This window comes from Actinia tenebrosa, unplaced genomic scaffold (genome assembly GCF_029948245.1).
Source record: "Actinia tenebrosa isolate PJP-AT-01 unplaced genomic scaffold, QUT_ActTen_1.0 utg344__unscaffolded, whole genome shotgun sequence".
NCBI classification, from domain to species: Eukaryota; Metazoa; Cnidaria; class Anthozoa; order Actiniaria; family Actiniidae; genus Actinia; species Actinia tenebrosa.
In genome coordinates this window covers 545,734-572,615 of record NW_028292606.1, presented here as the reverse complement: position 1 = coordinate 572,615, position 26,882 = coordinate 545,734, and the positions used below count along the sequence as shown (strand labels likewise).

At 37.0% G+C, this 26,882-nt stretch overlaps 1 protein-coding gene across 6 annotated transcripts in view; it reads left to right on the top strand.

The window, feature by feature from the left end:
- The window catches only part of LOC116306989 (uncharacterized), a 78,854-nt gene extending 55,557 nt beyond the window's left edge, over nt 1-23,297 (top strand). For 5 of the 6 annotated variants that reach the window (XM_089025484.1, XM_089025487.1, XM_089025486.1 and 2 more), the window contains 34 exons: nt 1,571-1,714; nt 3,040-3,240; nt 3,391-3,534; nt 3,624-3,824; nt 3,972-4,115; nt 4,204-4,404; nt 4,523-4,666; nt 4,794-4,994; nt 5,306-5,449; nt 5,538-5,738; nt 5,926-6,069; nt 6,158-6,358; nt 6,641-6,784; nt 6,873-7,073; nt 7,376-7,519; nt 8,100-8,303; nt 8,547-8,759; nt 9,625-9,837; nt 10,058-10,270; nt 10,459-10,671; nt 11,210-11,422; nt 11,531-11,743; nt 12,042-12,254; nt 12,821-13,033; nt 13,675-13,887; nt 14,788-15,000; nt 15,318-15,530; nt 15,835-16,050; nt 16,619-16,959; nt 18,641-18,884; nt 18,966-19,175; nt 20,304-20,644; nt 21,559-21,805; nt 22,374-23,297. In XM_089025484.1, coding sequence (XP_088881610.1) covers nt 1,571-1,714; nt 3,040-3,240; nt 3,391-3,534; nt 3,624-3,824; nt 3,972-4,115; nt 4,204-4,404; nt 4,523-4,666; nt 4,794-4,994; nt 5,306-5,449; nt 5,538-5,738; nt 5,926-6,069; nt 6,158-6,358; nt 6,641-6,784; nt 6,873-7,073; nt 7,376-7,519; nt 8,100-8,303; nt 8,547-8,759; nt 9,625-9,837; nt 10,058-10,270; nt 10,459-10,671; nt 11,210-11,422; nt 11,531-11,743; nt 12,042-12,254; nt 12,821-13,033; nt 13,675-13,887; nt 14,788-15,000; nt 15,318-15,530; nt 15,835-16,050; nt 16,619-16,959; nt 18,641-18,884; nt 18,966-19,175; nt 20,304-20,644; nt 21,559-21,805; nt 22,374-22,405 — 6,737 coding nt within the window. In that variant the 3' untranslated portion in view covers nt 22,406-23,297. The remainder of the gene's footprint in view (nt 1-1,570; nt 1,715-3,039; nt 3,241-3,390; nt 3,535-3,623; nt 3,825-3,971; nt 4,116-4,203; nt 4,405-4,522; nt 4,667-4,793; nt 4,995-5,305; nt 5,450-5,537; nt 5,739-5,925; nt 6,070-6,157; nt 6,359-6,640; nt 6,785-6,872; nt 7,074-7,375; nt 7,520-8,099; nt 8,304-8,546; nt 8,760-9,624; nt 9,838-10,057; nt 10,271-10,458; nt 10,672-11,209; nt 11,423-11,530; nt 11,744-12,041; nt 12,255-12,820; nt 13,034-13,674; nt 13,888-14,787; nt 15,001-15,317; nt 15,531-15,834; nt 16,051-16,618; nt 16,960-18,640; nt 18,885-18,965; nt 19,176-20,303; nt 20,645-21,558; nt 21,806-22,373) is intronic. The other variant, XM_089025488.1, reaches the window with a different exon arrangement.
- Nucleotides 23,298-26,882: the final 3,585 nt, after the last annotated feature.

Genomic DNA, 26,882 nt, shown 5'->3' with positions numbered 1-26,882 from the left:
ATTGAATATGCGTGTACATTCATGGGCATCAATGGACAATCAATAGCGCGTTTGTACATTCATCTGCGCGGATTGTATTTTCTTGTGCGCGAAATTCAACTTCAATAACACCAAATGACAAACAATAGCATTTATGGACAATCATTTACCCAAAAGTGAAAATTCATTAGTGCTATTAGCATAACCATTGACAATCTATAATGCGTTTGGACAATCATGAAGGTCAATGTTATATTCTATAGCGTGGTTCAACAAACATTTGCATGATTCGAATGAACAATAAGAGAAATAAAACAATCATTAGCGATTTTTTATTTATTTTAGCCTTTAATTTCTTCGCCATTTATACATCGTGGCAAATACGTTTGCATATAACTGAACCACTGACCACATTTAGCGATAGTGATAGTTGCCACATTTCTCTAGAACCCTTCCATTAGCAACTGCGTTCTGTAGTGACCTAGAGCAATCCCTTGTCGTCTTGCCTCAGCCCGATCGTTCGTATGTTGTTGTATCTCTGGACGGCTGATGTCGTCTTTGATTGCTGCTTTAAGTGAGCTAATTGCTATTCTCCGACGCAGCCGCTATTATGGAAGCAGTTACCTGAGTTTTTTATATGTTTTAAAGTGATTTAAAAAAATCGCTAATGATTGTTTTATTTCTCTTATTGTTCATTCGAATCATACAAATGTTTGTTGAACCACGCTATAGAATATAACGTTGACCCTCATGATTGTCCAAACGCGTTATAGATTGTCAATGGTTATGCTAATAGCACTAATGAATTTTCACTTTTGGGTAAATGATTGTCCATAAATGCTATTGTTTGTCATTTGGTGTTATTGAAGTTGAATTTCGCGCAAATGAAAATAAATTCCGCGCATATGAGCGCACAAACGCGCTATTGATTGTCCATTGATGCCTATGAATGTACACGCATATTCAATTGTCGTTATTGAAAGTTGATCCGCGCTAATGATGTTACTTGTGGTGTTGATGAAAGTACATTACACGTTATTGATACAACTATTGGCACAAATGAATGTACATTTTCTGTTAATGAACAGCAAAAGGTGTAGTGATTACTGATTTGTGTCACCAAAGATATAAAAAAATAATATTGTACGACTTCAAATACGACAGGAAAGCAAATTAGAGACAGTATAGAACACAGTCTTCATGATTACAGTTCGTTTCTTCCAGACAAAGATATAATCAGGCTGACACTGTTAGATCTTATCACCCATGTTGCTATGCGAAAGCATGTTTATCTTCGACAACAAAGGTACCGGCAGTCTTCTCAGCCGTGTAAACCCATGGATATTTGTCCGATTTGTAGCAATTCTATTGTTCAGATTCCTACTTTTGATTGGTTAATTTGTAGAAAATTTATCGAGTTGGCTTTGGTTGGAGTAGTCGCACTGTAATGAATTAGATAGAACTAAAAAATGCAAACGTTTATTTTTTCGTTAACACTTGCATTTCTGTATAGTTAGCAATGCGGTGAGAAATTCCTAAAAACATTTAATGTGACATTGCTTTGCATTATGTTGATTGTCTATTTCTTTAGGAACTTGCCCAAGAAACTGGAAAAGACTTTTTGGCAGACCGTGTGATGGTAGACCTGATGAATGTACCTCTGACAGTGATTGTCCTATTCCAATGAAATGTTGCTCCAGTGGATGTCACACACAGTGCGTCAGGGCAAACCAAGGTAAAGAAAACTATTGAAAAAATATCATAGCAGAACACATAAAAAAATAAAACAATATGTTAAGCTAACACCATATTGTCTGCTTAGCCCTTGCACTTCCTGCCTTTGCTGTATGCGAAGCAGATCAAACGTCTGGCATCATCAGCTGTAACTGCGAGGAATGTCCCAAGAACACCACTGATCCAGTTTGTGGATCCAATAACAAGACCTATCCTAATGATTGTATGATGCGTCAGGATGCTTGTAAAAAGAACAAGACCATCTCACCACAAAAAGAAGGAGCCTGTGGTATGAAATTTTCTACGTTTTAGATTTATTATTTATTAATTCAATTGTTTCCAATGCATATCAAAAATCCAATAACAAGACCTACCCTAATAAATGTATGATGCGTCGGGATGCTTGTAAAAAGAACAAGACCATCTCGGTACATAATAAAGTAGCTTGTGGTATGCAAGTTAAATGTGTCTTTTACTGGAAATAACTAAAACTTTAAGAGGAATTTTTTTTCAATAACGAGCAATAATGGCAAAAAGCGCCAAAAACTAGACTTTCGTATGAGTTTTGATTCCCATTTTCGTTTTGGGTTAACACTCAAAACCTTTTTTTAACAGTTAGTAACTGATCTACTATGATAAAATGCTTGTTTGAAGCGGTATTTTCAATTGTACAAAGATGTTTTGTTGCATTTGTGTTATAATGTAGCTTTGTCAGGCTTTTTTATAGAAAATGTATGGAAAATAAGCAAATGCAGGCCTAAACCTCATTTTCGAATAAAATTTTTACTTTGGTTTAACACTGTGATTCCACTTTCATCGGTCGTCTCTACTTCCAAACATGTTAAATTTTCTGAATAACAAGATTTTAGCCTTGTAAAACAGCCTTTCTTCAAGAAAATAGTTTTTGGCGCTAACCGCTTAATTACAAAAATAATTCTCTCTTTATGAATAAGATAGAACTTATAAAAGTAAATATTCCTTTTTTTCGTTAACACTTGCATATTTGTATAGTTAGCACTGTGCTGAGAAAATGTTATGAATACTCAATGTGACATTGCTTTGAATTATGTTGAATGTCTATTTGTTTAGGAACTTGCCCAAGAAACTGGAAAAGACTTTTTGGCGAACCGTGTGATGATAGACTTGATGAATGTAGCTCTGACAGCGATTGTCCTATTCCAATGAAGTGTTGCTCAAGTGGATGTCACACACAGTGCGTTCAGGGCAAACCAAGGTAAGTTAAATTATTTGGAAAAAAAATAATGTCAGATCACATTACTAAAAAAAGAAACGACATATTAAACTAATGTCATATCGTTTGCTCAGCCTTTGCACTTCCTGCCTTTGCTATATGCGAAGCAGATCAAACGTCTGGTATCATCAACTGCAAGTGCGATGAATGTCCCAAGAAACCAACTGATCCAGTTTGTGGTTCCAATAACAAGACCTATTCTAATGATTGTATGATGCGTCAGGATGCTTGTAAAACGAACAAGACCATCTCAGTACAGAAGGAAGGAGCTTGTGGTATGAAAGTTAAATATTTCTTTTATTGGAAATAACGTAGTTTTTTTCCGTTATCACTTGCATTTCTGTATAGTTAGCAATGCGAAGAGAATTCTTAGAAAAACTCAATGTGGCATTGCTTTGTATTATGTTGAATGTCTATTTGTTCAGGAACTTGCCCAAGAAACTGGAAAAGACTTTTTGGCAGACCGTGTGATGGTAGACCGGATAAATGTAACACTGACAGTGATTGTCATATTTCAATGAAGTGTTGCTCAAGTGGATGTCACACACAGTGCGTCAGGGCAAACCAAGGTAAAGAAAACTATTGAAAAATATATCATGGCAGAACATACTAAAAAATAAAACAAATATAGTAAGCTAACGCCATATTGTCTCCTCAGGCGTTGCACTTCCTGCCTTTGGTGTATGCGAAGCAGATCAAACGTCTGGCATCATCAGCTGCAAGTGCGAGGAATGTCCCAAGAACACCACTGATCCAGTTTGTGGATCCAATAACAAGACCTATCCTAATGATTGTATGATGCGTCAGGATGCTTGTAAAACGAACAAGACCATCTCAGTACAGAAGGAAGGAGCTTGTGGTATGAAAGTTAAATATTGCTTTTATTGGAAATAACGTTTTTTTTCGTTAACACTTGCATTTCTGTATAGTTAGCAATGCGAAGAGAATTCCTAGAAACTCTCAATGTGGCATTGCTTTGTATTATGTTGAATGTCTATTTGTTTAGGAACTTGCCCAAGAAACTGGAAAAGACTTTTTGGCAGATCGTGTGATGGCAGAACTGATGAATGTAACACTGACAGTGATTGTCCTATTTCAATGAAGTGTTGCTCAAGTGGATGTCACACACAGTGCGTCAGGGCAAACCAAGGTAAAGAAAACTATTGAGAAATATATAACGGCAGATCACATTAAAAAATAAAACAATATAGTAAGCTAACACCATGTTGTCTGCTCAGCCACTGCAGTTCCTGCCTTTGGTGTATGTGAAGCAGATCAAACATCTGGCATCATAAGCTGCAAGTGCGAGGAATGTCCCAAGAACACCACTGACCCAGTTTGTGGTTCCAATAACAAGACCTATCCAAATGAATGCATGATGCGTCAGGATGCTTGTAAAAAGAACAAGACTATCTCAGTACATAATAAAGGAGCTTGTGGTATGAAATTATTTGATGAGATTTTTTTTAAGCAAACCCTATGGCAATTGCCGTAATGCATCTAACTTGAACGTTTTGTTACATGCCAACAATTTTTAAATGTGTTCATTTCTTTAAGGTTCTTGCCCAAGAAACTGGAAGGGAATTTTTGGTAGAAAATGTGACGGTAAGCCTGATCAATGTCAATCTGACAGCGACTGTCCTACTCCGATGAAATGCTGCTCCAGCGGCTGTCACAAACAATGCGTCAAGGCAGGCCAAGGTAAACTTACTTGAAGTTTATATTTTGAAAATATTCATTTATAATAAAAATAGATCGATGGTACGTAAAATATTAGCGACTGATATTAACCAAGCGCTTAACCAAAAGAGTTATCTTATGTTCGCAGCTCTTGCAGTTCCTGCCTTTGCTGTATGTGAAGCAGACCAAACGTCTGGTATCATCAGCTGCAAGTGCGATCAATGTCCCAAGAAACCCACTGATCCAGTTTGTGGATCCGATAACAAGACCTATCCTAATGAATGTATGATGCGTCAGGATGCTTGTAAAAGGAACAAGACTATCTCAGTACACAATAAAGGAGCTTGTGGTATGAAAGTTAAATAATGTCTTTTACCGGAAATAACTAACACTTTAAGGAATAAGATAGAACTAATAAAAGCAAACATTGTTTTTTTTTGGGAGGGGGTTGTTTTGTTTTGTTTGTTTGTTTGTTGTTGTTGCTTTTTGTTTTCGTTTTTTTTTTTTTTTTTTTTTTTTTTTTGTTGTTGTTGTTGTTGTTGTTGTTGTTGTTGTTTTTTTTAAGACTTACATTTCTATATAGTTAGCGATGTGATGAGAAATTTCTAGAAACACTCATTGTGAAATTGCTTTGTATTATGTTGAACGTCTATTGTTTAGGGACTTGCCCAAGAAACTGGAAAAGACTTTTTGGCAGACCGTGTGATGATAGACCTGATGAATGTAGCTCTGACAGCGATTGTCCTATTTCAATGAAGTGTTGCTCCAGTGGTTGTCACACACAATGCGTCAGGGCAAACCAAGGTAAAGAAAACTATTGAAAAATATATCATGGCAGATCACATTGAAAAATAAAACAATATAGTTAGCTAACGCCATATTGTCTCCTCAGCCGTTGCAGTTCCCGCTTTTGGTGTATGTGAAGCAGACCAAACTTTTGGTATCATCAACTGCAAGTGCGAGGAATGTTCCAAGAACACCACTGATCCAGTTTGTGGTTCCAATAACAAGACCTATCCTAATGAATGTATGATGCGTCAGGATGCTTGTAAAAAGAACAAGACCATCTCAATACATAATAAAGGAGCTTGTGGTATGAAAGTTAAATATTTCTTTTACTGAAAATGATTAAAACTTTGCTGAATAAGATCGAGCTAATAAAAGAAAACACTTTTTTTGTTAACACTTGCATTTCTATATAGTTAACAATGTGATGAGAAGTTCCTAGAAACAATCAATGTGGCATTGCTTTGTATTATGTTGATTGTCTATTTGTTTAGGAACTTGTCCAAGAAACTGGAAAAGACTTTTTGGCAGACCGTGTGATGGTAGACCTGATGAATGTACCTCTGACAGTGATTGTCCTATTTCAATGAAGTGTTGCTCCAGTGGTTGTCACACACAATGCGTCAGGGCAAACCAAGGTAAAGAAAACTATTGTGAAATATATCATGGCAGAACACATTGAAAAATAAAACAAAATAGTTAGCTAACGCTATATTGTCTCCTCAGCCGTTGCAGTTCCTGCCTTTGTTGTATGTGAAGTAGACCAAACGTCTGGTATCATCAACTGCAAGTGCGAGGAATGTCCCACGAAACCTACTGTTCCAATTTGTGGATCCAATAACAAGACTTATCCAAATGAATGTATGATGCGTCAGGATGCTTGTAAAAAGAACAAGACCATCTCAGTACATAATAAAGGAACTTGTGGTATGAAAGTTAAATATTTCTTTTTCTGGAAATAATTAAAACTTTAATTACTAAGATAGAACTAATTAAAGAAAGCGTTTTTTTTTGTTTTTTTTTTGTTTGTTTGTTTGTTGTTGTTTTTTTTGTTTTTTTTTTTTTTGTTTTTGTTTTTTTTGTTGTTTTTTTTTTGTTTGTTTGTTTGTTAACACTTGCATTTCTGTATAGTTAGCAATGTGATGAGAAATTTCTAGAAACACTCATTGTGACATTGCTTTGTATTATGTTGATTGTCTATTTGTTTAGGCACTTGTCCAAGAAACTGGAAAAGACTTTTTGGCAGACCGTGTGATGAAAGACCTGATGAATGTAGCTCTGACAGTGACTGTCCTATTCCAATGAAGTGTTGCTCAAGTGGATGTCACACACAGTGCGTCAGGGCAAACCAAGGTAAAGAAAACTATTGAAAAATATATCATGGCAGAACACATTGAAAAATAAAACAATATAGTTAGTTAACGCCATATTGTCTCCTCAGCCGTTGCACTTCCGTCCTTTGCTGTATGTGAAGCAGACCAAACTTCTGGTATCATCAACTGCAAGTGCGAGGAATGTCCCAAGAACAACACTGATCAAGTTTGTGGATCCGATAACAAGACCTATCCTAATGAATGTATGATGCGTCAGGATGCTTGTAAAAGGAACAAGACCATCTCAGTACACAGTAAAGGAGCTTGTGGTATAAAATGTTCTACTTATTTTATATATACACTTAATTGAAGGAATCTTGTTATGTGAAACTAACAAAGCCGTATTTGTGTACACTATATGGATATATATAACAACATCTTTGCGATAAGATGTATCTAAGTTTATCTAACTTTATTCTTCGTTTTGTTCATTCCTACAGCTTCCTTACTATTTTCATCTTTTTACAAAACCCTTTCCATCATCTTTCATTCTTTGACTAATTTCACTGTTAATTGATTTTGTAAAATAAAATGCTTTTTTTATTATCCTTATTTATTTTTTGTTATTAAGGAACATGTCCAATGAATTGGAAAGGACTGTTTGGTAGAGAGTGCGACGGTAGACCTGATCAGTGTAAATCCGATAGTGATTGCCCTCCTAAATTGAAATGCTGTTCCAGTGGTTGCCATAAACAATGCGTCAAGCCAAGCCAAGGTAAAACATTAAGCATTTGCATAGGGTCTATTAGGCAAGATTAAGAAACCAATTCACTGGCATTCTTTTTTATTCGAGAATATATCAACACACAATTCATCAAGATGTGGAATACTACCTAAATAAAAATTTGGCCGTTGGCGCACTCTATTCAGCCTATATCGATCGCTTTTACTAGAATTACCATTTTTAGCTTCGATTTAGAGAGAATTGAGGGCGCCAAAGGCCAAAATTGATTTCTCAGTTTTCTCAAAGTAAAAGTGAAATCAGTCTATTATCTCTCTTGCTTCTCGAGTGATATACAGTTCCCAGAGTGTTTATATCACAGTACAGAGATATAAGCTGGCGTTTCTTTATTGCTTTTATAAAATATTTTTGAACGATTTTTCTCTTTTCTCTGATATAAACACGGTTGCCAGCCAATCAGCGCGCGTTATATTTTAAATATTTTAAAATAGGTGGTATTTTACATCTTTAGACCAAATATGAAGAAATTATATTTTTTTTCAATCTGTCCGCCAGATGTTTCATTTTGACAAACAATGCCTCTTTATACAAAACTTATCTTACTGTTTTACAGCTTTTATCTTTCCTGTCTTTGGAATGATGTGTGAGGCAGACCAGTATACAGGCATCATAAGCTGCAAATGTGAGGAATGTCCCGAGAACACCACTGATCCAGTTTGTGGATCCGATAACAAGACCTATCCAAATGAATGCATGATGCGTCAGGATGCTTGTAAAAAGAACGAGACCATTTCAGTACAGAAAAAGGGAGTCTGTGGTATGATTACCCTCATGAACTTATGATTACTTACAAAAATTAACAATCGGATCAAGTTGAAATTAAGGTTATCCCATTTTAAGTCTATACAGTGAGTCGAGTCTATTCAGTGTATAGTAGATCTTGGGATTAGTCACTGGCCATCCCATGCAGGGCTTCAAAAATACGGAGGGTGCTACTTTTCCTGCTACCTGTGAGCAGCGTGTTCTTCATTGAATTTTTTTTTTCTTCCCCCTTTTTTAGATCCTTGCAAACGCTTTGATTGTTCCTCACCACCTTACTCATCCTGTGAAGTCGTCAAAGGCAAACCTGTCTGTTCCTGTCGCTTGAAATGTTCCTTTGTTATCAACTGGGTTTGTGGAGCTGACGGTAATTCATATAAAAACGAGTGCGAGATGAGACGAGCCGCTTGCATAAGTAACAAGATGATCACAGTCCGCAGAAAGGGACACTGCAGTGAGTATACTTTCTAACTCCAATTTTACTATTTGAAATCGAAGTGTATCAAAGTGGAAATTGGGGTGGAAGTTGTGGGGATAGAGTTGCACCATCAAGTGGCAGAAGCAATATTAGATGGCAGGATTAATACAATCGTTTTCTACAAAAAAGAATTCAATTTCCTAGAACAAATAAATTTTATTGGTTTGCCATCTAACCACAGGCAGTCCAAGCTGTGTTACGGTCATGGGCACGTGATGGTGCAAAAACTCCGATCCATTACCAGCAAAAAAAATAGATACGCCATGGATTCCACGGTTCGCATGGATCTGAATGTTCGGAAAAATTCAAAAAGATCCAAACGTATACTGTGAGAGTAATAATAATATTTATTATCTATAGTACGCAAATTGAATAAATAATCAAATGCGCAGAGCTAGTAGGGGTAATATTTTTTTCATAGTAATAAGTTATATATGAAAGTGAAGGATATTATTTGTGTTAGTTTCTTCTCCTTTTTTACAAATCTCCTTAATCATTTAAATTTTCTAAAAACTTTTGCCGATATATGCTGACATGCAATATTTGTAGATTCACAGGAAATTATGACAACATCAATGTATTTGTATACTTCTATGTACAGGTTATGTACGTTAAACCGACATATTTCGATGCAAAGCTGGCTGCTTTTACCAAAAAAGGCTCGTTTGGCAGGCAAAAAGTAGTGTATAGAAGTATGCAAATGAGTTGAATGTGGTCATGCTTTTTCACTTTGCACTTTAATGCAATCGTAAGAAAATTCTGGAATCATACATCGTTACTCTGTCTATACAAATTGTTTTACCAAAATGAGAATAATTCAACTTTATGTCATTAACTTCAGATGCTTGTTATAAATACGACTGCAAGTCCCCTCCTTACTCAAGGTGCACAGTCGTTAATGATAAACCAGTCTGTTCTTGTCGATTGAACTGTTCTAATGCCATCAACTGGGTTTGTGGAGCTGACGGTAATTCATATAGAAACGAGTGCGAGATGAGACGAGCAGCTTGTATTGGTAACAAGATGATTAACGTCCGCAGAAAAGGACACTGTGGTAAGTTTCGCTTCTGTTGTGTCATTTGGTATAGCAAATAAAACCATTTTCGTTTTTTAAGAATATACCATAAAATATATGAAAATGGACATCTTTTTCAAGAAGAACTCTCGCAGAAGGTATATCTTCTTAAAATTATTTTTTTTTAATAATATATTTCTAACAATTTTATCAATTCTTTATTTTTGTCTTTATGTTCTTCTCTATATTTGATGTCCAGATCCATGCTACAAATTTAACTGCAAATCAAAGCCCTACTCCTCGTGTGAGGCTATCAACGACAAAGCAGGGTGCGTCTGTCCGTCACAATGCCCCGTGACCATGGACTATGTCTGTGGATCTGACGGTAATTCTTACGACAACGAATGTCAAATGAGACGCGCCGCTTGTAGAAGTAACAAGATGATAACTGTCAGCAGAAAGGGACACTGTAGTAAGTTCACATTTCCCTTTCTATATTTCTTATATGGTTTATATTTTTCATTTGGATTTTTTTCTTTCAAATTTTATTACAGGATTTGATAGAAAAAGCATTGTCTTTCTGTATGTAAATGTACAACATTCTGTCGTAGTATCTATAACCAGGAATCTTTTTAAGCAACGTTTTGCCATTAATTTCAGATGCTTGTTATAAATACGAGTGCAAGTCCCCGCCATACTCAAGGTGCACAGTCGTCAATGATAAACCAGCCTGTTCTTGTCGATTGAACTGTTCTAATGCCATCAACTGGGTTTGTGGATCTGACGGTAATTCATATAGAAACGAGTGTGAGATGAAACGAGCAGCTTGTATTAGTAACAAGATGATTACTGTAAGCAGAAATGGACACTGTGGTAAGTAATCTTAACAAACTCATTAATAATTCATGAGGAATATAAAATAGAAATCACGGCCATGAAGAGGTTTATGATTCTGATACAGAATCATCTTCATTTGCATAACCTTTACTTTGGATTTTCTTTGGCAGATTCACTTTTATCTTGAAAATTTTAGTGAAACACAAAGGAACGTTTACAACACGACCACTCATACTGTGTGTATTACTTCTTGTCGCGTTTTAAAACGTTTTATAACTGCTGAATTAAGCAAAACAACACATTTTGAAAACATTTATATTTCAACAAATGCTTGTAAATTAATTTTCTGTACACTGCATTTGCATAGGTACTTATTAAATATCAAATCATAATCGTTATTTCTAAAATTGTGCGAGCAATTTGAAAATGTTGACTTTGATATAAATTTCTGTGCATGAAAAAGCGCTTCCCCTCTCCTCTCCTCATGGAAAGTTTGTGCAAATTACAATTCTCGAGAATATACAATGAGAGTTTATCTGAATTAAATCCATTTTTTTCCCCTCCAATTGTCAAGATGCTTGTTACAAATACGAGTGCGATTCCCCGCCATACTCAAGGTGCACAGTCGTCAATGATAAACCAGTCTGTTCTTGTCGATGGAATTGTTCTAATGCCATCATCTGGGTTTGTGGATCTGACGGTAATTCATATAGAAACGAGTGTGAGATGAGACGCGCCGCTTGTATTAGTAACAAGATGATTAAAGTGCGCAGAAATGGACACTGTGGTAAGTTTCCCTCTGGTTGTGTCATTCGGTACTGCAAATATAAACTTTCGTAGTATCTATAACCAGGAATCTCTTTAACCAAAAGCAACGTTTTGCCATTAATTTCAGATGCTTGTTACAAGTACGAGTGCAAGTCCCCGCCATACTCAAGGTGCACAGTCGTCAATGATAAACCAGTCTGTTCTTGTCGATTGAACTGTTCTAATGCCATCAACTGGGTTTGTGGAGCTGATGGTAATTCATATAAAAACGAGTGTGAGATGAGACGCGCCGCTTGTAGAAGTAACAAGATGGTAACTGTCCGCAGAAAGGGTCACTGTGGTAAGTATTCTTCTTGTCGCGTTTTTAAACGTTTTAAAACTGCTGAATTAAGCAAAACAGTACATCGTTAAAACATTTATACTCCTATTAACGTTTGTAAATTAATTTTCTATACACTGCATTTGCATTGGCAATAATTAATTTTCAATTTGAAAAATGTTGACTTTGATTTAAATTTATTTGCATGGGAAAGCGCTTCCCCTCTTCTCTCTCAAGAAGAGTTTGTGAAAAGTACACTTCTCGAGAATATCGAATGAATGTCAATTTGATTTATCAATTTTCTTCTCCAATTGTCAAGATGCTTGCTACAAATACGAGTGCAAGTCCCCGCCATACTCAAGGTGCACAGTCGTCAATGATAAACCAGTCTGTTCTTGTCGATTGAACTGTTCTAATACCATCAACTGGGTTTGTGGATCTGACGGTAATTCATATAGAAACGAGTGTGAGATGAGACGAGCAGCTTGTATTAGTAACAAGATGATAACTGTCCGCAAAAAGGGACACTGCAGTAAGTTCACATTTCCCTTTCTATATTTCTTATGAACAAACATACATTTGTTCGCTGGATATTTGCAATTGCATTAACACTGTACTTTTAGAAATACTGCTAAATTACTATTCATTACTTTATTTCATGCAAGAAATGATATTTTTAGATTGTTATAAATACACGATACAACACTACTGCTTGTTTATCGTACATTACATGAAATATTTGCTGTATAGACATATAGACATACACAAAGATTTATTTTCGGTAGTATTTTTTTAAGAAATTGTTCAGAACTAAGGTACAAGCTATCTAAAATGACTAAAAAGTTAATCTAGTTAGACAGCTATAGGTTTAACATTTACATATGAATATTACAGACGGTAATATGAATATTACAGACGGTATATTCTACGGTATGTTCTAAAGTACGCGCTCCCAACCATTTAGAACGCGAGTGGATATTTGTAATTGATTAAATACACGCTAATATTTCAAAGGGATTTAACAACTTGTAATGTGCCAAGCAAATGAAATCTTTGATAGTTTTGGTTACATTAACAATTTGCACCGTTCTCTTTCAGATCCTTGCTTCGAATACAAGTGTTCGTCACCACCATACTCAACATGTACGAATGATAATGACAAAGCAGTATGCTCTTGTCGTTTCCAATGTCCCACCACCTATGACTATGTTTGTGGATCTGATGGCAACACGTACGATAACGAATGTCAGATGAGACAAGCTTCATGTAGGAATAACAAGATGATAACAGTTCGTAGAAAAGGACACTGCAGTAAGAACCATATTTTTTATGCTTGTATGATCAACTCACTCTTATTTTATAGCTTAGTTAGTACGCACGCTCTGATTGGTCGATAATGTTGCTTTATTAGAGAGTTTAAGAATCTCGTTGACGGCAAACGTGAAACGTCAGTTGACCATTGAAAAATATCTTTAATATTAGCAAAAAGAATCGCAAAAATATCCAAATACTAATTAAACAAAAGAATAAATGAGTTTGGTGACAATGTTTAGGTAAAGTGAGATGCAAGAGAACGATAAAAACATGGTCAAGTTCGTCGGAAGAAAAAACGGGAAGATTTTATTAATTTTTCTAAAAATAAACGGAGTATGGAAGCTGACGCCATCCGCGCACGCAGCGAACTTTGCAAAGAATTGTGGGAAAACGGCTTCAAAACCTACCAAGAGTTTTTTCTTCCAATATAATAAAATAATTAAAACAGCTTTTTTTGCTCTCTGTTCAGTAACAAAGCACTTAGGAAGTGCCAAAAGAAACACGTCATGCTTCCATCATGCTTCCATCACTCCCTGCATACTTTATACTGAACGGAGCACCGAAAAATTGTTTTCTTATCCTCTTAAGTTGTCTTCAGTTTAGCTAAAGATATTGAATCTCGTTTTTATTTTACAAAGATCCTTGCTTCGGTTACAAGTGTTCGTCACTGCCACACTCAACATGTACGAATGATAATGACAAAGCAGTATGCGCTTGTCGTTTCCAATGTCCCACCACCTATGACTATGTTTGTGGATCTGATGGCAACACGTACGATAACGAATGTCAGATGAGACAAGCTTCTTGTAGAAGTAAAAAGATGATAACGGTTCGCAGAAAAGGACACTGCAGTAAGTAATTATACATTGGACTCCACGTTAATTGTTTTTATTTCAGTACTACCTCCTATGTCTTCTGCTTCTTTTACTTTATGATGCAGGAGTAAAACCGGGAAGGGTGAAAGGTAGATTTGACCCCCTCTACCCTTTCCATTCATTGACAACTTATCCATGACTGAAGTGAATGTGATTGTAGGCGGCGAGGGAGGATTGAAATGAAGGTATAATTTGGAGGTTAGTGGGAGTTACTCCATGGGAAATTCTTTATATGCCCAAGCATCAGATAATGTCCTAAAGCCTGGTTTTCACTCGCGACGGAAGCAGAATTGGAAGCAGAAGCAGAAGCGTAAGACGTCTTATGTTCTTATGAAAATCAAAAAGTGGAGACGCAAGCAGAAGCAGAACATCGACGAAAGCATAAGCAGAAGGAACGGAAGGTTTCCTTTGCTTATGCTTATGCTTATGCTTCCGTCCTTACGTCGCTAGTGAAAACCAGATTCTTATGCTTCCGTCGCTAACATACAGAAGTACAAGGTGGTAAGCCAATCAAATTCTTTTTCTCAGTCCCCTGCGCACGTTGGATTTTTGTATAAACTATGGCTTCCTATTGTTTTTCTTATGCTTCTGTCACATTCATTTTCACTAGCACATAACTATCTTATGCTCATGCTTATGCTTATGCTTCCGTCGCTTATGTCGTTAGTGAAAACCAGCCTTAAGGTAGCACTTACAGTCACGAAGGTCATTTTTCATTGAAAAGTTGAAAGCATGCCAATATCTGCAAAAGAGGCTACTTGATAGATGGAAAATCTTAACTCCGATTTTATTTATATATTTATTTTTATTTTTATTTTTTATTTTTAATCAACAACATTCACTAATAAACTACCAAATGCATTTTTGAAATGGTAGATGTTTGTTTCGAATTCGACTGCTCTTCAACGCCCTACTCCTCGTGCGAGGCTATCAACGACAAAGCAGGGTGCGTCTGTCCGTCACAATGCCCCTTGACCATGGACTATGTCTGTGGATCTGACGGTAATACTTATGACAACGAATGTCGGATGAGACAAGCTGCTTGTAGAAGTAAAACGATGATGACAGTCCGTAACAGGGGTCAATGTGGTAAGTAATGTTGCATCGTTTCAAGTTAACTCGTCTTTTTGTCTGCCTTCTTTTATTTTGTTTGCTTGCTTGCTTGCTTGCTTGCTTGCTTGCTTGCTTGCTTGCTTGCTTGCTTGCTCGTATAATAAAATGTCAGGGGAATGACTGATCCCTTCATGAGAACCCACAATATTTCTTGCCTTACCCACTAATCTCAAATGAATGGCAACCTTCTAACAGCTATATCCTAGTTGTCCCAACCCGTCAAAGAATCAAGCTAGTTTACCAGTTATCAATTGTTTTTGTTTTTGTTTTTGTTTTTTTTTTTCGTTCGTTAGACCCATGCTTTGAATTCGACTGTTCAACCAAACCTTATTCAAGTTGCAAGAAAAGAAACGACAAAGCAGTCTGCGAGTGTCCTGAAAAATGCCCAACTATAGTAGACCGCGTTTGTAGTACCAACAGGAAGACGTATGACAACGAGTGTCTGATGAGACAGGCTTCATGTAGGAAGGGCATCATGATAACTGTACGAAGAAAGGGGATCTGCAGTAAGTACACATTGTAACTATAGCTGTTATAATTTTGAGATACGCCTTCTATCTCTTATGAAATATTTTTCTTTCGCATTGCAGTAAATCTGGATGTTCGAGTGTGTACAAGATGTCTTCTTTGTTGTTGTTGTTGTTGTTGTTGTTTTTGTAAACATTCCTTACAATGGGAGTGGGGGAGAACTGTTGCATATATCTTCGAAAATATTCACTATAAATTGTTTGAAACGCTAATTAAGTTGATTTTATTGCTAAGAAAAAGACAATTGCTCAATTTTAAATTGCTTTTATTGAATTGTTTCAGAGCCATGCGCTGGCTACAACTGTGCTCTAGTTCGTCCTTTTTCCACGTGCAAAGTAGTAGATGACAATCCAGAATGTGTGTGTCCCGTGTGCGAGAAAAAAGAGCCTGACTATGCGTGTTATAGTAATGGAATGCATTACAGAAGTGAATGCAGTATGCGCCGAGCATCCTGCAATCTCAACCAAACACTAACGTTCGTCTCTAAAGGAAAATGCGGTAAGTCTTACATTACAATTGCCATTTCGAAAAAGTAGATGGTTATCTTAAATAGTGTATGACAATAATAAAGAAGAGTTTTTATAAGGTGGTGTCAGAGACGAAGGTGCTACATTTTGCACTATGTCACTTTATGTACCTCAGTAATCCTAATCGATGAAGAGGGGGCTTGCCATTCAAATGGTATAGTACTTCATGCCCATTTCCTTTGACTAGACGAACTATTTTGGAATAGGTATACATACATATATAACAAAAAACGCTCACAACTTTTAAAATGCATTTGATAAGGATGGTAACAAAAGCCCGCCTCAATGAGGCGTTGCTTGCAGCCAACCATGATATGAATATTATCAGAATAAAAGTTCATCACTTCATATTTTCTACTCGCCTTTTAATTTCTATGTGGAAAGAGCAAACCCAATAAAAAAATATGTGATACAATCTACGCATGATTGTTATTCCGGTATTGTCAAAAACACCTTCGGGACTCATTCTAATGCCAGGCGAAACAAACGTTTCAAACCTGATTTTTTGTCTATATTCTACTTTTTGTTTTGTCTCGCAGTTTGTGATGCAAAAGTAGACCTTGGTATCTTGGTTGACTCATCTGGCAGCATTGGCCGTAAGAACTGGGTTCGAATGAAGGATTTTGTGAATTCGGTCATCAAATCGTTCAAGGTTGGAGGAGATAAAACGCATGTGGCAACGATCTCATACAGTACAGAACCAGAAATTATTCTTAAATTCAACACGTTAACAGGATCTGCAGTTACAGCTGAAGCTTATGGAAATTACATCAACAGTATGAGATGGCAGAGAGGATATACCTACATAGATAAGGCTCTAATATTGGCTAACACGGATTTATTCGAAGTCAAGGATGGAATGAGGACCAACGTTCCTAAGGTACCAATTCGTGACGTCTTTTTCATTACACGCGCGCTGCCGAATAGACCTTCTGCTCTGACGTAATGTTTTCCCATTTCAGACCATCCCCGTTTCATTCCCTAGGGTATCATTTTTTAAGGTTGCACATGAGAAGACACATGAATATGGATAACCGTCCTTTTTTCACGAGGGTAGCACTTAATAGCCAGTGGCTAACAAACCTGTAACCCTCATTCCATGATCGAATTGGAATTTAGGAGTTGATTTTTGGGGAGGAAAACCGGAGAAACCGGAGAAACCCTCGAAGCACAGGAGAGAACCAACAAACAACTCTACTCATATACAGCGCCGAGCCCGGCGGGACTCGAACTCGGGTCGCTTTGATGAGAGGCGAGCGCTCACACCGCTACGCCACCCGTGATTCCCTTAGATACAACTCAAACAAAGAATATTATTGTCAAGGGAATGACACGTGGTCTGAAATGGGACAACAATACGCTCGAGTGCTGCAGAGGTTATATTGCTGATGATTGAGTGGAGTATATAGTAGTCCAACATGAGTTCCGAGGTGTTGTTTAGTTCCCCTAGCAAATAATATTGAAATAGGTGGTCGTACAATGACGAAATTAGTTATTGGTTCATTGTTCATTAAACTTCCAATAAGAAATTTATAGTCCCCCTTAAAAGTAGGAATGCAGCTCAATTTCAAGGACATAACAATAGGTTTGGTTTCCCATTGATGGGTTGCAAGCATTCCCAAGAGAGTTAAAAGACAAAAACATGGCGGCCATTGTGGTACCGTTAACAATGGATGCTAATGAGAAATATTTTGTTAATTTGTACCAGCATGGCCGCAATGACGTAACGTGCAAACGAAGAATTCTCTTGAAAATTATTTTATTTCGTCCTCCAAATTGAGCTGCTTTGAAGTCGCTTGCAACGGTGCTATTGGACAATCCATTAAATAAAATTGAAAAAAAAACAAACCCAATGTTAGAATGATTGGCACATTAACGTGATAATTCAATGACAATGTTTATAAATATTACGTCCTCCTATTGTCCATTTAGAACTAAGAGCGTTCGGAATAGAGCGGATGCTATTAAACCGTGAAATAAAATCAAACTAAATACTATCTAATAGTAGCTATTTAGTGACTAATGGACCCCTCGCAGCACTTTGAAATGAAGCTCAATCTGGGGGCCAAAACCACGTGGCAAAACAATATGTTCCAATTCTCAGGAGTTTGGAATTATTTTGTTTTGTCTCTCAGATCGAGGTGCTTTGACGTCACATGCAAGAGGCCTACAGTCCTTTGACTAAACGTTGTCGTTTGATCGGCTTCATCCCTACGCGCCTAGACCGAAAAGGATCATGGGGATAATTAATTCACAGTTACTAGCTGCCATATATCTTATCTAACACGTCTTGAGCTCGCTGTTTTCGATCCATTTAATTTGCTAAAACCATGCCTCGAGCATACGGCGAAGATTTAAACTGGCGAGCAGTTTGGATGACGCAAGTTCTGGGTAATTTACCCGTTATCCTTTTCGGTCTAGGTGCGTAGGGATGATCCGATCAAGGACAACGTTTTGTCAAAGGACTGTATACTAATCAATCGATACAACACGACAAACATCAACAAATAATTTGTTCAATAATCTTTATACGCTATGGGGTTTTTTACCTTTTTTCCTAGATCCTTTTCCTGATTACCGATGGAATACAGACAAAGCGCGGTGAATTCACCCCTCTTGCAGAAGCGTCTCGCCCTCTCAAACAGAAAGGCGTCCGCGTTTATGTTATGGGTATTGGAAAGTCGCTTGCAAAGGAGGAACTTGAAGACATTGCTACCAACCGCAATCGAGATGTGTTTTTTTCGGAGTCTTTTCAATTACTAAAACCCAAAGTCCAAGAAATTATCGATAAAGTTTGCTTCCCTGGTAAGAATTGTGTTTGATAGAGGCAATGGATTTGTTAAGTTTTGCAATTGTCTAATAATCCCCTCTTATTGGTATTCATAGATCCATGTGACACATACGTTTGCTCAAAGCCTTACTCGGTTTGTGAGTTAGATGATGAATCTCCAGTTTGTGTATGTCCGAAAACGTGCCCCTATAGATCAGAACCTGTTTGTGGATCGGATGATGTGACGTACCGCAATCCATGTCTGCTTAGGAAGACGGCATGCGAGAAAAATAAACTCATAACAGTTGCGGCAGAAAGTGCTTGCAGTAAGTATTAACCTGTATGAACTCTAACTCTATTAAATCATAGCTACGTTTCTACCCCAATCTTTTTCAAAATATATTTTCAATTTCAAATGCCAAAGCTCTTTTGAGAATAACAAGGCAATAATAAAAATTAACATAACAAAAAAAGCTAAGGAAATGGATTCTGAAGTGTAGGTATAAAGCGTCATAACCTTTGAGTTCTATTGATGGTTTTCAACCATTCCCAAAAGAATTGAATAACAAAAGACACGGCGGCCATGCTGGAGGATATAGCAAAAGATTTCATTGACAATTCTTTTGTTAAGTTCCTCCAACATGGCCGCCGTGAAAACCATCAATTATGTTCATTTTCTTACTGGACTCTGAAGATGACTTCCGCTCAGGTTGTCGAAACGTCAGTCACCACCAACAACAGTCTTTCTCAAGACTACACTCACCCGGACGACAACATTTCACACCAAACTTCAACACCTGGGTTCAAACCATTTACTCTTATTATGCTCATCCAATTTGTAATATGGACAATCAATCTTCTTAAACTAAACACGAAACAACTTGTGGCTTGGTCTCCTTGGAATTTGCTATTTCAATCCTCTTGAATGCCTGTAGGTGACTTAAATTAAAGTCATCAACCCTCTAATTAGCATGAACTTAAAACTTGAATATCTCTCGGAACAAAAATGCTAACAAGAAATGAAGAAAAAAAACGCCAGTTTTCTTCTTTCGTTGAGTACTTTAACATATGTTAAATTTCATCTTCCATATGTTACCGATACCAAGGGCGGATCCAGGGGGGCAAAGGGGGCTGAAGCCCCCCCTTTTAGCAGAAAAAACCATGCTTTTGTATATTGTTTTCCGTTGTGTTGACGGAAGAAACTCAATTAGCCCCCCCTAAACTCGATTAGTGCCCCCCCCCCCCTAAAATTTTGGCTGGATCCGTCCTTGGATACACACCTGAAGGAAAAAATACTAAGAATGACACGTAGTCATTGTCTGAAACATACACGTAGTACTTTATATTCCCATGACGCAAAGTGTATAAGTCTAAAGTATAATTAAAGTTACTATTTAAAGAAGTATAATTTGAAGTTACTAATTATCGCCATTTTTGTGTTCAATTCATTTCAGAATGTAAAACAGTCTTGGATTTAGTCTTTGTGGTGGATTCTTCGGGAAGTATCGGAAGGCGTAACTGGATTACCATGAAAGAATTCTTGAGTCAAATCATTTCCGAGTTCCAGGTTGGTGAGGACGGAACCCACGTGGCTATGGTGACTTACAGTAGTACCGCCAAAGTCGAGTTTACATTCAACACATTGACCGGATCAAGGAGAACTGCTCAAGAATATGCCAAAATTGTGAATGCTATGAGATTGCAAAGAGGATATACTTTTATTGATAAAGGAATAGCTAAGGCTAACCAAATGGTCCTCACAGCTGTCGCGGGAATGAGAGAAAGCGTTGATAAGGTATGATATTGTACGTCACTATGTTAATAAAACATTCCAAAGAAATGAACCTAAACTGAAAGATAATATCACAGTATTAAGCTACACACAAAAAGGCATGTGAAGGTTTACCCGCAACATGCAACATGCAACATCCAACATCCAACATCCAACATCCAACATCCAACATCCAACATCCAACATCCAACATCCAACATCCAACATCCAACATCCAACATCCAACATCCAACATCCAACATCCAACATCCAACATCCAACATCCAACATGCATCATGCATCATGCAACATCCAACATCCAACATCCAACATCCAAAATCCAACATGCAAGAAAAAACGTCTTTTTCAATATTCATTTAAATAGCTGTATTTTACGTTGATACATTAATTTATTTACGAAGGTAGTATGCTTATTATTTTCTGCATTATCTAGGGTTGTCCGGTTTTTCTTCCCTTGATTTCTAACTTGGCCAGTTTTATCTGTGAGTTAACCGTCCGAGCTCTAACAAAGATAACTCATAGGTTAAAATTAAAGGTTGTTTACTCTCCTATTTATTAGTTATAGGTTATAAGCTAGCACCTTGCGCCTATATGGCCACATGAATTAGACTGGAGAACTAACCAGACAACTGAAAACTCTGGACTCATCTCTTAACAATCTCTTTAGTCCCCAGCGCAACAGCCAGCTTAGCCACTCTTATTTGCATGGCCCGTTCAATGAAATTCTGGCTTCGAATCGTTTGTTTTGTAAAAACCTTCATCTAGAACAAAAACAAACCTTCATCTAGATCAAACTGAAAGATCAAGAAGAAATAAGAATCTCCTCTCAAACTTTTCGGCTCAAGCTTTGAGTGTTTAGAATTTGAACATACCTCAAATTGCCTAATTTTGTTCGACTTGTGTTTTTCCTTCCAAAGATTTGTATAGTGATAACCGACGGAATACAAACTAAGGACAGGGGAACCTACACTCCTCTAGATCAAGCAGTCCTCCCAATCAAACAGAAGGGATTCCGCGTCTACTCCTTGGGTATTGGTGGGAGTGTGGACCAAAATGAACTTCGGCAGTTGGTGTCCGATCCAGCAAAGAATGTTTTCTCTGTTGCATCATTTAAAGAGCTTAGGGTTAAAACAAGAAGTATCATGGAAGAACTCTGCCCTGAAGGTAACATCAAATTAAAATCAAAGGACTAGCATTCAATTGAATATTGATTTTGCTAAATGTTTAGACTGTAATGGTTGTAGCAACACAAGCTAGCTGTTGCCGGTTTCTAAATGAACTTAAAATTCCAACAAAATTTGTTTAGAGCTCCATTGCATAGTGGTGCGTTTTTCTAGCTTTCACTACAAAGTTTATTAGTTCGAGAATAGACCCCTTCACGGTTCCCTGCGCCATCTTGAAAGGTAGCCGGGCCTTTGCATCGAAGCGAGACGAACGTTGAGCTTGCAATGATAGAGACATGTGAATAATTGTCCAAGGTGTTAAAAAAAGGTCTCTATCATTGCAAGCTCACCGTTCGTCTCGCTTCGATGCAAAGGCCCGGTTACCTTTCAAGATGGCGTAGGGAACCGTGAAGGGGACTATTGTCAGAGAGGTGAAAAATCGTAAGGTGCAAAAATATTGGCTCTTTACATTGTTTCCCTTTGTGAATCCCTCGTTGACTCGAAAGACCACGTTAAATGGCAATCACGTTTTTTACCACATTTTTACCACATTTTTCTCCGTTTTACAGGTCATGAAGTACGAAATCGCGCGCGTCATTAAAGAAGATCAAGTCAAGCCTGTAATAAGGGAAAAGGATGTTCTGTGTACTTCATAAGAAAAGTATATATAAATTCTAGTTTACCTGGGTGTAGAACCAATATATTCCAATCTATTGTAAAAATGGGCTTAAGTTTGAAAGTGGCATTATTTCAGTTCGCTCTAGATCTTTTCTAAAATAGCAAACATGGTGCATCGTGGTCTAGCTTGGGTGAAAAACTTATTTTGTTCATCATGACTTTTGTTAGTGTACCAAAGTTAAGGCCACTGCATCCAGTTTATCGAAAGAAGAAAAGACATATCTTTTATCATGCGGCAGCCATGTTGATATGAACAATATCTACAGAAGCTTCGGGAAGAGATTACGTTTGCATAAACAATTAAATAAATTCATATGATTCATGAGAATTCAAACGGCTGCCATGCAATAACTGAAGGTCCATTGTGATACAGTTTACAGGCTGTCATGCACCGAATTAAAAGAAATATCTTATCTTTTTATTGCAAATATAACATGTTTTGAAAAGTCAGTAACTTTGCTATCATTTTGGTAAGAAGCAACATCAGAATATCATGTGCATTCTAGAACAAAATACCAATTATTCAAACGGATAACTTTCGTGTTTATATTTTTGTTTTCGTTTTTTTCTTTTTGTCATTAATGTAACATGTAATAATGCCTCTTGATGGATAGAATTCTTATTTATGAAGTTAATATCAGCTAAAAGCTAACAAATCAATACAGGCTAAAAATCAAATCACGAGCTATTTATAAAATAACTTTATTACTAATGAATGTATGGGACTTGCTTGAGTCACTTCAATGTGAAAATATATGTCAAATTCTGCTGTACTAAAAAATTGATAAATAAATAACTTTGCTGTGAATTGTGAATTCCATGGCATTTAGATTTCAATGGTTTTATATCAGTAGAAATACTTTGTGCATTCACCTTTTGCATCTAAGGTCGATTGCATTTCGTTTGTGTTCAGGGGCCGCGGAGCACCCTAAAAATTCGGGAGGGGACTAAGATTGAAAAATCTATGAGACTAGTGTGGGAAAAGGGAAAAGGAAGAGAGGGGGCAGCCCCTGGTGTTCCATGACCATGCAATAGAACTAAATGCACACACACACACAGTAAACTCAAAAGTTGTTCAAAATCCATCTTGTCCCACTGAATCTAGGCCCAACAAATCTTTTAACAACTCTTGACTTTACAGTTGAGTTTTATGTTTTCGGCCGGCATCAATCATGACGCTAATGAGCCAAAACAACCAGGCTAAATTTAGCTCAGTTAGTGATAGAGGCGGAGGGCTCAATCCTCAGGATCCTCACGTATTTTTCGACTTCTATCTTATCCGTATAACTTTAGCTTTGACTGATACTATTATAACAGTGCACTGATGGAGAGAGGGGGTAAAGTGTGCACTGCTTGACCTCCGACTTTAAAAATTACTTCACATTTTACTTTGTAGCTGCCCCGTATACTGACCATGCAAAACGTCCATCCTTTTTAACTCGTGGATACGCGAAGCGTAGAAACGAGTTATTCTGAGGGCCTGAATATGCTAATGTGTCACTCGCTCACTCATTAAGATGTTAGCAGATCGATAATTAAACGTTTATCGATTGTCTTACGTCATCTGCTTACGAGCGCTTCACGACACTAACAAGCACAAACCTCTTACTCAGTATTCAGGTGATCTGACGGAAATCGATTAACCAATCAGATTGCAAATCGCGTTTGCTGAAAAAGAATCAATCCCAATAGATCTTTGCGCGCCTCGAGAAACAGGGGGAAAAAACAAGATATGAGTGGATCGGTAATAATCAAGAACATAACACATGTACTGAGAATAGCACCTAAATACAACACATTTTTAAACCAAAAAAAGGTTCATTGTTATTAAAAATATCAATATACTTACATACACGTTACTACTAAATAGCAATTTGAGCATGTTATCAAGTTTTCAATCATTTTCAAAACAAATAAAAAAAACGGATAAACACTCACTTAGAATAAGCTTTTCTTGTATAATGTTTCTTGTACATAACTTAAAACATTACTATAGACTTGTGCAGCTATGACTTCTTTTCACCAATATTTCGCACCACCTTTCAAGAGAACACATATTTAAATCCAATTCAAAACAAAATGGCGTCCATCACGGCGATGTTTCGTCCAAGACTCTAGGCGCGCGGTCATGTTAGGGATTGATTCTTTTTCAAGTCAGAAAATCATGCATTGCGCGCTTTCCGAAATCACCTGAAGATTACTTTCGCTATTCATATGACGAACTGGTGATGTTTCATGTGGGATATTTCTAGTACTGTGGACCACTGTGTATGGGCACACTCGGACATTTTTTATCTTCAGTTTTATCTTCGGATTATTTATATCAAAAGAATCAAGGAAAGATGCAAGTTGAAGTAAAATAATACGATTAACGCCTAAACTAAAATTCCAATAATAAGTCAAGCCTTTTTTTGCTGAAACAGAAGACTCGTAGGTAGAGCCGGATGCATCGAAAAAAAGAACTTTTCATCAGATTTCAAAACGAGAGTCATGGAGTCTTGAAGAAAGTTCGGCTAGTTTTGTCATCCAAATAAGCCGTTCTGACTAAAAAATAGACTGATCTTCGGAAATCACAAACGACCGAAGCAATGTTCTTGTATGTCCACTGCGAAGGTACAAATATACTCAATAGATGTCGCTCGACGGAGACAACTAACGAGAATTCGCTCCAATAAATAATCAGTAATTTACAGACTTGAACAAAGTCAAATGGAATAGTATTTCTAAATGAATTTTCTATAAAACATTCGCTTAGTCCATACTGCAAATAAAGTGTTTTATGTGAAAACTTCAGGCAACAAATCGATTGTAAGCGCCTTGACCTTTGAAGGTCAAGATAAGTAGTAACGCATAACGCAACGCCTTTTGTTAGCCAAAAAGGCTTATACGAATGATTCCTGAAATAAAGCACTCGAGTATCCACGAGTTCGCCAAAGGGCGGTTTGATTTACCTCTTAACATTCTTTTGTCTAACCTTTTATTGCATGATAGTATGTTGAAATACAAGCTGAAGGTGCCAAAAATAGTTTAAAAGCCAAATAGCGAGGAGTTTAGAAGATGATCATTAATGAACTTAAGCGTCAACGCCCGCAAATTATATTCACCACCCATAGCAGTAGTTAATGGGCTGTCAGTCGGAACTGAAAAAAAAAAAACGATTGTTAAGAAAATTAAATCATTCATTCATTCCAATCACGAATTTCGAATTGCACTAAATCGCCTCGTCGCCCATTCTTTGAATTCGTACATATTTATTGAAAGAAGAACTCTATAAATGGTAGTCTTTATGGTAATTGATTTCATATTTCTCTATTTTCCTAGATAGGGGACCTTGTAGACACAGGTCCAGAACATCTGAGGCGTAATACAAGCTTACTCAGAAATATGAACTGTACTGATCCGACGAATGCACTCGAAGCTGAGAGTAAATTTTTGATAGTTAGGGGAAGGGGGAGGGGGGGGGGGGATGATTTGGGTGCTTGTGGCCCTCTTTTTGGGCTTGGGAGCTTGTTGTTAGAAAAAAATGTCTATATAACAAGAATGGTTGAAAGAGTTTAGTGGACGGGAGTAAAATACATGTCTTAATCATGGTAAACCTCCCCTGAAATGTATTAGTGACGATGAACTTCTAAGATCCCGAAGGCATTTTACTTTGACGTTATGCTAATAGCAAAATAGAAACCCCGTCATTGTCTTCAAACTCTAACCTTGACCGATAAGCTTTTGTAGTATTTTTAAAAAACGCAGGAAAATGACGTCCATCGCGAATTCTATACCTTTCTAGAACAAAGGAAGTGAAGTATTGAAGTATAGGGGTTTTTTTTTTTTTACATTTTGGATGAATTGCTTTTCTGGTTAAGTTGAAAGAGAATAAAATAGCAACGAAAACTTGATAAGCGAGATTGTATTTTAGTAGATTTAAAAAGCTATCTCGCTGACTAGAACCTTTCAGAGCCAGAGCTCTGTGTCAGAGCCTTGATTTGTTAGTAAAACAATCAGAATATATATTGGTTTTAGTGATGAGATGAAAGTTTAGATAACTGCATCTCACAGTCTAATCTATAGTAATGAAAAATACCAGTCGATAAGGAATTATGTCAAGTATATGCATCCAGGGGCGGATACAGGGGGGGTGGGGGTGAGGGTAGGAATGGGTGGATTTGCACCCCCTATTTAAAGTAAAGGTGAATATTTTTAGGAAAATAGAAGAAAGAATATGATTGCATCTAACTACAAAATATGTCAAGAGTCAAAATTTAGCTGCATTCACAAGTATGCCATCAGAAAAAATCTGTTAACATTTGGTCAGCTACGATTTCAAGCTCACGCCCCCTCATGTGAACCCATACAAATTATGTCTCAAAAACACGGTTTTTGGATCTTTTCTTAAAATAATGACT